Raw genomic sequence first — 13,730 nt, forward strand, 5'->3', positions numbered from 1 at the left:
AATAAAAATAAGGAAATACTGAAAAAGAAACCTAAATGAGCATTTAAACAAAAAAACATTAACTTAAGCAAATTCTTTTTTTTTTTAATTGTAAGTTATATTAATACATATACTTTATTTTTAAATTCAATATATAGATAATTATGACATTACGAAACAATTGCGACCCAGAAAATCCACAAATCAATCAAAGTGCAGAGGAACTTTGACATATTCACACAGGGCAGAGGACTAATATGAATGGTAGATCTGAAGGCAACAATATGCAGTAATTATGACACAGGACACTAAGTGCAATATACCGTATTTACTCAAGTAATAGCCGCACTGTTTATAAAGAAAACCTTAGGGTTTGCTTTTCCACGGAGCGTGCGGACTGCCAATCACCGCAATCGACAGCAATATTCCAGCAGTTTACATGACAGAGATAATGTCTTCACGCGAAGATACCACCTGTGAAGGTTGCATTTGTATGGAGACTCGTGTTCTTGATCTAGTTATTCGCTATGTTATTTATGCGCAACGCGATGATTGGCTGTATATGTGCTTTGCGAGAAAGTAGACACAAGTGCCTTGTTCATAAATAGTGTAGCTCTTACTCGAGTAAATACGGTACGTGAAAACGCAAAGGAGTTCATGTTATGGGACTACAAAAAGTAATACTGGTAATTACTGTGTACAATACTGTATTTACTCGCATAATGAACGCACCCCCACTACGGGCATCAATATTTTGATTTTTTTTTCCCCTCGCATAATTAATGCGCCTCCAATGTTCGGCTCCACAAGTCTCGAACTACGTCCAACTCAGTCAGCCACCGAGCCCACCGAGGCAATTTTCTTTTGTCGCCAAGCGGACAGGCCAATTCAAGCACAACAGTACACGCGCACATAATGGCTACAAGCGCGTAGTTGCAGAAGTGACTGACAGTGAAACCGAGCGGCGCGCACACCTAACAAAGCTGGGGTCGAGGAATTGCAGAGTCCCGGACATGTTTCACCCATCGGATGCATGAATGTCAACGAACAGGCTGTGGTCTGCTTTCGGACAGTGAAATCGTGAGTGGTTAGCCCTAAGAACGGTCCAGTCACTCTCCATGCCGAGTGAGCTTCGTTTCCTTTCTTTTCCTTTGGCAAAAGGCACGCCGAAAGCGCCCTAAAAAAAGGTTCGCAATTTACAGAGTATGGTTACTGTAACGCGCCCATGACCAGCTGTCGGTGCACCTCTGTATATGGAGAAGTGCCACAATACCCTGCCACACCACATTTCCAGCTAAAACGACATTTGCGCAATGTGTGAAAAAGCAAAAATTTTACCCTGCAAATGAACACCCCACCTAAATATGTCTAAATTTCTTGGAGCAAAAAAGTGTGTTCAATATGCGAGTAAATAATGTAAATAATTTGGCGAGAGAAACCGTGTTTTGCTGCAGTTGTCTTTCATTCTTTTTGATATCTTCGTTTGTGCATTAACGTACGCTTATTTTTGCGCTAGTGGCAGCAGGCCACTGGCCGGTCGTCACTGGAAAGACCATCCAGGGGCCGGCTGAAACGCCTCCACGAGTTAAGGTTTAGAGACCCCTCGCAATTCCCAAGCTGTAGCTGCACAACATTTTTTCGGTGCTCTTCCAGAGCACCCACCAGTATCAACCAGAAACTTTGTTTGACATTTTCATTCATTTCAATATTTATACTTCTATATATTAAATATAGGTATTTTACGTCAGAAAAATGCCACCCAGAGCCACGCGATACTCTGGACACGGCTGGCATTGCAAACAAGCTCTCAAGAAGCCGGACTGATGGCATCGCAACCAGAGCTCGACGGGATCGTGTCCTCACCGGGCTGTCCGAGAGGGTCCGTCGGATCGATCTCCGCGAACGTCCGGCCGGGGCCCCAGCGGTACACGGGGTTGCTGAAGGCCAGCGGAGGACCGCCCACTGCCCTACTGCCAACAGCTCCCACCGCTGCTGTGGCCGCAGCAGGTGCCTGCATCGGACAAACGCACGTCGTCTAAAACAACCGCAGCTCTCGGTGACCACCAAGCCCGACCGTCGCACTTTTGAGCGATGTGCTGCCAACACCCCCGCATAGCCTGTCCCAAAGGGTGCATCGTGCACCCCATAGCACCTCCACGACAAACTCTGTTCAAACTAAGCTAATGGAAGATAAAGACGAGGAAAGGCAGAAAGAAGGAACAAAAAAAAATACAACAGCGAGAAAAAAAAAAATTTCCGAGAACACCTCAGCACTTTTTATGAGTTGTGAATATAAAAGCATGGATGTCGTTCTTCCGCTCCCTTAGTTCGTCTGTGATGTACTGGCGTGGACGGCCCCGTTTCACTACTGCCAAAGTTGCGGCCGCCGAGGATATAGATGCTTTCGGTGACACCATGTTCCTCGGTGCCGAGTGGAGCAGAAGCGGCCGCAGCCCTGGCAACGCGTGACACAAGAGGGGCGGCCGAGCGCGAGCCACAGGGCACGCGTGACACGGAGCGAATCAATTGGCTGCTACATACTACAGCCTTCACTCCATTAGACAGGGGCATTTAGGCGCCTTTTGACACAGCTTCAAAAGCTGAGAATGCCAGTGTGCTCCATGGGATAGTTAATGCTTTTGCATTAAAAAGAAAGATTCTGTAAAAAAAGTTAGAAGGATAACACAAACAGTAACCCATCAGGAATCTTAAGGTCAGCGTATACCTAATATCCTGGAGTGTGAGTGCTGAATGCAAGGTCAAAGGTGCTCTCCACCAAAATAAGGTCACTGCAAATACCGGGTCACTCTCCTGGAATGTCCTCACCGCGGCTGGCAAGGTCATGAGATGCTTGGAAGAAAGGCAATGGGTAACAATGGGTGAATAAAGATTTCCTGAAACGCCTATCCCAAGCGCTTGTGAAGCATCCCATTTTGAGCCCTGTGGTACAGTGGTGTTGTCCATGAAGCATAGCAGTGTGGGGCCATGTTGCATTGATAGCATGTCTTCCCCGGACGCAGGCAGGTACGCACAAAATAAGCCCAGCTTGGCTTGAGGCCAAAACATTTTCCGAAGCATCGCTTTTCGTCGTCCTTCGCCTGCACACTCTCTGGTTGCGCCTAGTTAGTTAGTTTTTTTTTATTATTATTTATTGTTTTATTTATTTTTGAATTTACAGATCAGCAAAGGCTAGGAAGCCCAGCAAAGAGAACACTGCAGTTTTAAAAACGTGCTTGAAACATTGTGGTTTGAAAACGCGCTTTGTAACAAGCATTCGCAGCGTATCAGAATACGAAAGGATGCCGATCCGCGGTGTTCATCGCGAGTGTGCAAGCAACGGATTTCACGATAGTAAAACATTGTTTCACAAGCATTTCTTATGCAAGACAGTGAAACTAATTAGAGTTTTAAGTTTGAAGTGAGCCTGGTAACGAAAGAAGGCGACAACAATCAGAACTGGCGGGGAGAAGAATGGAAGTAAGATATAATAAATGGGTCTGATTAGCTTCCCCAGTGTGGCGATAATTTGTAGACCACTACACAGTTTATACTCTTGTCCAGCCACGCTAGATGAGTGCAGAAATATTAGTTTTTTTTAACTTTTTTAAACCTTTTTGTGCTTACCCACTGAGACGTGGTCCACCCCACTTTTTTTTTTTTCATTAATTTCAGGCAGCAGGGGGGGGGGGGGGGGGGGGGGGGGGGGGACATATTACGGTATACTTTATTTTAGTTATAGGAAACTGACTTCATTAGCTTCCATAACTCTTAAAGGAGGCTGTAAAAAAAAACCTTCAATCCACTAAAAAAAAAGGTAATAATGCTCCAACCAAGTTACTGAACAGAAAATCCACCCAGGAAGACATATCACATGACCATGAGAACTCACGGTATCAAACAATGTCACCCAGTCACGGATCTATGTTCTGTTCATGACGATTCATCCCTTTTCAGAATCACACTGAGCAAAAAAAACGAGACGGATCCCCAGTTAAACGCGTGGGCACACACCCTGTTCAGTGCACAACTCAGAAACGAAAAGATGCTCTACAACTGAAGTGCTGCGAGTACATGATTTTGGCTTAACTTCAACACCCAAGCCCTGGAGGTAAGTAGCCATGCGTGTTCAATTTCCTTACACTGGCTCTCACCAGAGCAGAAAATACAGCTTTTGAGATGGGTGGTGTACTCCCACCATTTGGTTCAACAGAAGCTGCCCTGAAATGTAGAATGAGTTTGCACTAGACAAGCCACACTGGTGTGACTGGTGCAAGAAAGAAGGCAGTGGTTACACAGAATGTGATGCAGTGTTGAGGTAAATGCAATTGGAGAGGAACCGTTTCTAACACAGCGGCCATTCTGGCACTATAGTTCCCGGAACGAGACATGCCGGAACGGAAAACAGGAAAGAGTTCCGCTGCAACTTTCTTGCGAACAACCCTACCCAGAAAACGTGCCAAAATAAAAAAAAAAAAAAAATGAAAGATGTCTACAATTTTTTGTAATGCCGAATTAGAGCACAGCTCTTGAGCAGGAGGAGGAGGGAAGGGTAAAGAGGGAAGAGTCACGTGTGACATCACGTGAAACCAGACGTGACGTCACGAAAATATAACTTTCCCGCTAAATTTGGCGAAAAAATTTCCCACCAAATTTAGTGGAAAAAGTTTGCCCTCGTGACGTCACATGCGACGCCATTATGGGAAACGTCCCATAATGCAACGTGTAGTTATGCCGACAGCGATGGCAACGCCGTTAAAGCCGGAAACGGGCGCCTAAGAGCTGCGCTCTAATAATGAAAAGAAAAAGCACGCGCTTGGCAGGAATGCTGCAAGCCTGGAGAGCTCGTCTGTTTACCGCAGGCTAGGGGTAGAGCATGTTGCTGGCGTCTCCACGTTTGATCACATGATGCGACCCGCGGGAGTTACTTGTATCTATCGGAACAAGGCACGCGGCTGGCACTTGTGTCTAATCAATGAGGAGACAAGTGCTGCCTCAACATTCGGCTGGCACTCGCATTTTCTGATTCAGTCACTGGAGTGAGAAAACAAAAACGGTTAGGGGCCGGCCACACAACGCATTCTGCAAAATAAAAAAAAATGGTCTCCCTAAGCGCACCGACAGCATCGAGAATACTGACCCTAAGGGGTCGCGAGGCGGGAGCACAAAATTTGCGAGGTTACCTCGTGCCTCCCTGGCAGCAAGTCCGGAAGGCTGGCCTCTCCTCCAGCCATGAGGGACACCGGCAGCTCGCGGGACATACCAGTTGCAAGGGCACTTCTGCATAACCGAGACAGCAGTGTTGCGAACAATGAGCCTCAAAAGGGAAAAAAAAAGTGTGACTGCAAACAATATTAAAACACTGTATACACAGAGACTCGAAAAGCCATAACCATAAGAAACTGCCTGCCTCTCATATGTATCTGAAAGGTGCTCCCAATGAGCAGAATTTATAGGTCCTCCGCGACACCACCGTGACACCAGTTTCGTCACGTGACACCCGACATCATAGTGTCATGTGACCATCGAGAAAGCATGTAATCCCATGACCTATTGCCCTGCGCAACCGTCACAGTGATGACGGTTGTTACTTGACACGATAACATTGTGAAGGCCACATCTCGGGCACGGACAGCGAGTGCTAAGAGCCTGACCCCATAAGTGCTACGCGTTTGAAATGACCCGAAGTGAATGTCAAGTTGATGGGGATGTGCGAATAGGGGATTTTGAGTTTGAAGCGAATAGTGGCTCTGGTCAAATATTTTCAAATCGAACATCGAACAGTTTCTACGAGCTTTTCACAACTGCTGCCTCATACTTAAACGGAAACTCAGCTGAACTCGTGAAGGATGTTTCAAAGCTTCCACTTGTCCATTTCATCCAAAGCTAAGTTAATATTAATCTAACTATATTTATGAACTGTGGCCTCAGAAAGTTCCAATGCCTACATTGGAATGGCGAGTAGACGAGGGATTTGACATAAAATTAATCTTATGGGGATGCCCAGCTGTACCTAATCGAGAGAATTTATATATCGTCTTGCTGTGCAAATACAGTAGAACCTCATTGATACTTTTTTCAGGGGATTGGGGAAATAAAACATACGATCGGGGAAAATGTAAGGGACGAGAACGCTACTCGGGGGGTGCTAGAGAAGAGACAGATAGCAACTGTCACAAAACAATTTATTTTACGCATGCATTCATAGGTGGGAACTCAAACTGGCTCAGAAAAGGTTTGTAAACATTCGTAAATGTAAACTGAAATAAACACACTGTAAAAGTTTGCGGGCATGATCTCAAATACATTCAGAAAGTTTGTAAACGTCCTTTGGTGTGAACTTTAATATGTTCAGAAAAAGCTCTAATACGTTCAAAAAAGGCATGCGATGGCAATATTAATTCTTTTCCAGGAGTTGCTTTGTTGCCTTGTTGAGCGCACTGCTAACCAAGCACTTGTGAGTTGCGGGGAAGCAACATCCGCGGAGCTTGCTTTTGCGGGTGTTTGTGCTTCAATATTTGCGCTTCAAAAAGCATGAATATTGCGGTTCACCACAAAGTGAATATCGAATAGCATGCTATTTAAAATACCATTCGAAAATTCAAATATATGCAAGATACTACAAGTTCAACAATCCACCTTGGTCTAGTTCAGGAGTTTTCAAGTTTTCCAATCCAGTCAGGAGTTTTCAAATATTTCAATCTCAGCGAACCCCCCCTATTTGCCCTGAATTGCAATTGCAGAACATCTTCCGGTTTCGGAATGGATGCAATGAAGCAGAATAGAAGCCTACGAACCTCGTAGAAGATAATGCTTCTAGCAGCGAAAGTGACTCATGGTTATGCATCAATGGATGGCTCAAACCCGCTAAAATAGTGCTAAAGCTGGAAATATGCTTCGTTTAAGGGCAGAAACAGATAAGAAAATTTGGGAGCTCACGGTTCCCCTGGTTCCTAGAAACCGGTTTGGGAACCCATGGTTTAGTTCACCGACAAGAACACAAGCCCACCTGGGTAGGGTGCTCGATCGAGGTGCCACAGGGCCCTGCGTTGTTCCTGCAGCTTCCAAGCAAGACAGCACGGTCCTGCGGCCCCTGACAGGCACCGCTCCATCCAAGGCCCCGCGGAGGGCCGCTTCTCCTTCCTGGCACGGCAGAGACAACTTCACCTTTCAATGTTTGCAACAAAATAAACTTTGAAATGAATGGTGAGCTTGTATTTAGCTGCCCCTCCATTGACTCTGCAGTTATTAACAAATATTAGGCAGTTTTAGAAGAGAGCACACTAAAGCTTTGCGTACGCAAAGAAGAGCATCATCGCCACCGCGCATGCGCCGAATGCTAACCATGTTTTGTGCTTTCTGAGCGCCATTTCGTGGCGATTATGTGTGCACACGCAGAGTTTTTGCGCTCCTCCGAGAGAATCCGTGATGAAAAGTTGGCTAAAGCCAAGACGAGCGCGGTTAAAAAATGGCGACTCCAAGGATCACAGCTGAGGCCGCTTTGGCAGCGTAGTGAGCGCAACATGGGCGGCACCCTTGCGAGTACGATTTTCAACACAGGACGACATTGCACTCAATTTGGAAGACCCAGTAAGGTGGGCAACAATCGCCGGCAACTTGATGCTTGGGACACGAGAACATTTTTCGGCGGTCAGTATACGAAGGCGACGTATGCAGACACGACCGGTCGATCCTTCCCGTCGCACTCATATTTGAACAAATCTAAAAAGCTACTCAAAATGTAAGAAAAAAAAATCTTTTTTTTTTCTTGAGGTGCAGCATTTTGCGAGTGAAAAATTGTGACTGTACCTTGGTGGCGGTGCAAGCGCGAGATGCCTGGGCTTTTTCGTCGCGGCGGAGAAACGTTATCCTAAAGGCCACTGAGCCCGCATCGCACCAGTGCAGTGCGGTTCGTGATACAGGGAAGGCTAGAAGGGAGAGGGGAGTTTCCTTCTCTCCTTACCAGCCTTCCATGTAGTAAGGTGGAAAGGGTTTACTGGACTGCACGGGTGCAGTGTGCCCCAGATGAATAGGCCATAAAACTCTCTAGCGTAGCGTGCACTAATGCAAGCACTAAGTTTAGCGGTAACGTGCACTAAAATTACATACGTTATACTAAAACTACCTAATAATTTAGCAGGCATCATTACTATATACATGTTTTTAATCGCATACTTTTCTAACCCTAGACACGAAAAATCTACCGTTTGTGTGGGCCCCCAAGCACTCTTATGCTGTCTGCGACGTGTTTAGTACACTCGGGGTCATTCAACCTCATGTCGAAAATAAATGATTCCGGTTTATAGTCCGAATTAAAAAAACACGAGTGACAGTACCACCACATCATGCTAGAACCTTGCCCTCCTCCCGACATAGACGCGCAAGATATTCTCGTCGCTGTCAGTGGAGAGGGTGCTCACCTTGCCTTCCAGTTGCGGCAGGCACTCCCTGAGCAGGCCCTGAAGTTGAGCCAGCTCCAGGCCCAGGTCCACGCAGGGCGTGTCCCTGTTCATCGATTCCCTGGGACTCGGGCTCTACGCGGGACGGTCCCCAAAGTGTGAACTGGTTTGCTGCCACCACAAGAGCTCATGCGACATTAACGAAATGATGTGTGGTGGGCAAGTTCCTTCCACATGCCAGGCACTCATAAGGTAGTCACACATTTGCGTTTGGGTGTATTCGAGTGCGCTGTGCTCACTTCTCACCGCTCACGACGGGAGAATAAACTGGCAAACTGGCACACCATTATTGGGTAGCCCTGGACGATGCTCCATCTCTCATGCAGTGCACGAATTTGATTTTGCAAATACTGCAAAATCTTCAGTCTAGTCATACGCAGATCGGAAATGTCCCAGGGCTACCTATGCCGTACCTCACAAGCAGGCACAGTGCACTCGAGCGGGCAAATGACCTTTAAGGTGGCAAGCTGGCAGGAAACCTAAACTTTTTTTTTTATTTTTAAGGCCATCTTTATGAAATTTTCAGGGTACATTCATAGCACATTTATAAGAGTAACTGCTAAGTTTCATTAAGCTGTGCTCATGGGTTCTTAATTTACAAAAAAATTTCAGTATGGTTCATTTGCTTTCTTTATCCCAGGCCTGGAGAAATAACAAAACATAGTGGGAATGTGAAATTTATCATAAGCATTCCTGGATGGGCACCCCAGGGCATGACAAAGCCCTTTTTATTCATTTCTTTTCCAAATCATTTTTGCACTACATGGAATTTCATATTGCTAGTCATATGCTCATCCATCAAATTTTATTTGAGAATTACTCGAAATTGTTAACACAATTTTTAAAAAAGGAAGCTTGTCATGCCCTCACAAAGTTGTCTAGGAACAGAATAAAAAAAAAAGGCATGCAAATTAATTACACAACTTCCGAGATATCGCTAGGATATTGCCAGTGTCAGAGGAAAAATCCATTTTGAGAAAACGGCAGTTGAAAGTTGCACACACAATTTCAGCATTGAACCCGTTTCACGTGGCGCGGTTCTGCTTGCGATGTTCATTCTCGTGCGGCGAAGAGCTTGTGGACACAGTATGCACGCAGATAAGTCACCGTCCACGGCTTTTATCATTTCTCTCGAGCGAGTAACATTGCAACCAAAAATCACGAAAATCGCTAGCAGGACTGCACCACGTGAAATGGCTTTTTACCCGAGGAGGAGCTGGAAGTGTCCTTGCATACTTTCTTTCTGTTCTGCTGTTGTGTTCACTTAGTTTTGCCAGCATATGGCATACAGGGTCTGTCCCAAAAGTTCCCGCAATTGTTTTTTTTATAAATCATCTATTCAATATCAGTTTACAATCTTTTCAGAACTTTTCAAAGTAATCTCCCCCTGCTTCGATGCACTGTTGCCAACGCTGAACCCAATCACTGAAGGCGCCCTGGAAGCCGTCAACAGGAACCTCCTTCAGTGAGGTCGTCGCAGCTGCTTTTACCATCTCCAGCATCCCATGCCGAGTTCCTTTCAGGGTTCTTTTGATTCTTGGGAATAAAAAGAAGTCCGGTGGTGCCAGATCGGGGCTGTACGGTGGCTGGGGCAGCGTTGGCACACACATTTTGGCCAGCAACTCGGAGACAATGAGCGCGGTGTGGCTTGACGCATTGTCATGGTGCAAGATCCAGTTGTCGCAAATTTCTTTTCGGACTCGTCGAACCCTGTTTCGCAACCGTTTGAGCATTTCACAGTAAAACTCCTCGTTGACTGTTTGTCCCTGTGGCACGAATTCACTGTGAACCACACCTTTTCTGTCAAAAAACACAATGAGCATTGCCTTGATTCGCGATTTGCTCATCCTTGCTTTTTTCGGGCGAGGAGACTCCGTGGTGTGCCACTCGCTGCTCTGACGCTTTGATTCGGGATCGTACTCGAAAATCCACGTCTCATCCCCTGTGATCACTCTGTCCGAAAATTCTGGGTCTGTTTCGAAGCGTTCGTGCAATTCCTGACACTTCAACAAACGCTCTTCCTTCATCTCACTCGTCAGGACCTTTGGCACCATTTTCGCGCAGACTTTCCTCATTTGGAGATCTTCTATTAAAATGCGATGAACGATTGTTTTGGGTATTCCACACTCATCTGCGACCATTCGAACGCTTAATCGCCGGTCCTTGTCCAAAACGTGACGCACTTTTTGCACCGAGTCATCCGTTTGTGATGTCGACGGGCGTCCCGAGAGGTCGTCGTCGTTGACAGACTCCCGACCTTCCCGGAACCTCTTGTGCCACATGAAAGTTTGGCTTTTTTTCATCGCATTGTCGCCGTAGGCTTTCCGAAGCATTTCGAGCGTCTCCGCCCCGTTTTTACCTAGTTGCACACAAAACTTGATTGCATAACGTTGCTCCAAAAACTGGTCCATTTTTTTTCTCGACGAGGGTGCTGTAGATGCCTCTGCGCGGAGCGTGACCTGCCTCAGCAACTGATACCAGACAACTGAGACCGGTCTCGTTTCGAAGCTTATATCCCCCACTAACTTCTCCACCTGAAGCCCCACCCCGCCAGGCGGCGTTGCCGACCACAAAAAATCATTCCGGGCAGTCTTGGGACAGACCCTGTAGATAGAAATTTTACAATCTGAAGTAGCGACGCGATGAGCATCGGTATTTCGCCGCGCAGAGGCAGGCCACCAATGCTGCTTCCGATGGTGGCCATGCAAAGAAGCTCACATGGACCACTTTCGTGCGTCGAATGCGTGCACCGTCTCCTAATTCATTCCCCGCACCTCTTGAGGCCACGAAACATGCAAGCAAAGTATGCGAAACTACAAAATCAAAGGGCTGCAAACGATCGTAAAGATCGCAAAAACCTAAGTATAGTTGACAAAGCGAGGGAACAAGATGACGACGCAAGGCCAGCGAGGCAGCGAGACGTGCCCCGACGGCGCGGCAGCCTTGGCAACGAAAGTAGAACAAACGTCGCGGCCAATAGTAGTCGTGTGCTCGGTTGAACGGGCATTTTGGCCAATCGCTGCTTCGCAATCGTGAGGTGGAAAGACGCTGATCATGCCAAAACCGTGCGGCGGACACTATTTTGAAGGGCAGTGAAAAGAAAACTGCTTCAAAACAAGACCAGCAAAAAGAAAAAAAAACAAAAAAAGCTCTGCTTCAAACTAAGACTAAGCCGGCGGCCGACCGCCAAACTGAAAGAGCAGGAATCGCTCGAAATCCTGCTATATTTTTCACCTTTAGCGCAATTTGGAAGCCGCCGGGACCTCATAAATATTTTTTATACACATTTTCTCGGTGAATTAAATGCTAATCATTACAGAGGAGGTAAATTATGGAATATACAGTCCAAAAAAGTGCCTTTCCAAAGAACAACTTTTTCGTAATTTTTTGGTTTTTAATTTCTGCATCTTTCCTTAACCGCTTAGAGGACACATGCAAAAGAAAAAGAAATTTTTTTTAAACAGCACGGTTGGGAAAAGGAGATCATAAAACAAATTTACAAAAAAAAAAAAATTTAGGGCCGTATTTAGAGCACTATACAAATTTGTAGTTGGCACCCGCGGGCGCCGTGGAAAAGTGGCCGCTGTTTGTCTCGTGGTACTTGCACTCTTTCGGAAGCTTCCTATGGTCTCTAAAAGTTACCTATTCATCTTTGTTTCAAGTGCAACAAAAAACGAAGATTAATAAGTAACTTTTAGAGCCCAAAGGAAGCGCCTGAAAAAGCGCAAGCAGACGTGATAGACCTGTGCACCGGTCAGATGACGGCAGCGGCGCCGCGGAACAGACGAACTTGCACGGCAGCGGCGATGGCGGCATGAAGAAACGCGTTGAAACGGCGGCGCACTACGCTCCGCGTGACTTTGAGGCGGCAGCGGCGCCACGCGATGGCGCACAGGTGTACCACGTGGCCCGGTGCGGCTACTGCGGGCGCCAACTACAAATTCCGTTCGCAGTGTCTAGCGTTACGTCCGACGGAACCCTAAATAATAATTAAAGTTACGTCCGACGTAACTTTACGTAAGTTTTGAGTTACGTCCAACGTAACCCAATTTGAAGATTAAAGTTACGTCCGACAAAACTCCAAATAAAAATACGGCCGACGTAACTCAAAATAAAGAGAAACGTTACATCCGAACAAACCCAAAATAAAAATTAAAGATACGTCCGACGTAACTTTACCTTAAGGTTTCGAGTTACGTCCGACGAAAATAAGTTACGGCCTGTGTAACCTACGAAACCTTATTAAATGTTACACTTTGTGGCCAAAACACGACGAAAACATAAAAATAGATATATTTACTTCTGCATCACGTCCGATGCAGCGTTGGTAGACTGGTCAAAATTGCGGCTCTATTCGTACCTCCAGGTTTGTTGAGGGGGTTAGAGTGTGTTGATCGTATGTAGAGGCTGCGTAGGCCCTGGCAGGTTCAATACCCGTTACATACGCTTTTTTTTTTTTTCTCGTTTTCGCCTCTTTTTTTAGCAATTTTTTTCTCCTTTAAGAAGATTTTTTTTTTTTTTTGCGATTTGTTTTTAGATATTAAACTACTTCTTCCTAGACACGACACACAAAAAAGAAAAGAAAAGCATTAACAAAATGGAAACCGCAGCACGCTTGCTACAAGCCTGAGACTGCTGTGGCCCTGAAATAACGGTGTTTGCATGTTGGTTCGTACGACAGATTGAGGGCCCGTCGTCTCGTTGAAAGCGTCGAAAGCCCCTACATGTGCCGTGATCTAGAAAAATCGTGTTGCTCGTATGTCTAGACAGGTTCGATGCTCTGGTACGCATCCACGGGTGACTAGTCTCTTAGTTCTAGATGAGAAAGTTAGCCACTGCAGTACAACCGCTAACCAGTGGGGTCTTTAACGTGCACCACGCAGTAGTAATTACACGAATACGTGCCGGTACCACGACCTACGCGAGCACGAAACTCACCCAGGTTGAAACGGGCAGCGGGTGGGGGAAACTTTACTTTTTTATTTCGAGGTCCGTCGGACGTAACTTTAATTTTCACATCGGGTTCCGTCGGACGTAACTCGAATCCTTACGTACGTAGGACGTAACTTTAATTTTTATTTCGGGTTCCGTCGGGCGTAACGCTAGACACTGCAAATTCCTTTTGCGTCAAAAATATAGCTCTAAAAATTTTTTTCGTTGGAAATTTGTTTTATAACATTCTTTTTCCATCTAGGCTGTTAAAAAAAAAAAATTTCCCTTTATATGTTCTTTAAAAGGCCCCTGAAAAGAAAAAAAATTTTAAACAGCCTGTTTAAGACACGTGTAAAAAAATTA

General features: G+C 45.8%; 1 protein-coding gene across 2 annotated transcripts in view; it reads right to left on the reverse strand.

Annotated features, from left to right (window-relative positions):
* The window catches only part of LOC8025388 (ras GTPase-activating protein raskol), a 69,605-nt gene that overhangs the window by 15,846 nt on the left and 40,029 nt on the right, over window positions 1–13,730 (reverse strand). For both annotated transcript variants that reach the window (XM_029992689.4, XM_029992690.4), the window contains 4 exons: window positions 8,397–8,510; window positions 6,986–7,119; window positions 5,160–5,256; window positions 1,843–1,990 (listed from right to left, as the gene is read on the reverse strand). In XM_029992689.4, the coding sequence (XP_029848549.3) occupies window positions 1,843–1,990; window positions 5,160–5,256; window positions 6,986–7,119; window positions 8,397–8,510 (493 nt within the window). The remainder of the gene's footprint in view (window positions 1–1,842; window positions 1,991–5,159; window positions 5,257–6,985; window positions 7,120–8,396; window positions 8,511–13,730) is intronic.

This window comes from Ixodes scapularis, unplaced genomic scaffold (assembly GCF_016920785.2).
Source record: "Ixodes scapularis isolate PalLabHiFi unplaced genomic scaffold, ASM1692078v2 PGA_scaffold3__209_contigs__length_174095766, whole genome shotgun sequence".
NCBI lineage: Eukaryota > Metazoa > Arthropoda > Arachnida > Ixodida > Ixodidae > Ixodes > Ixodes scapularis.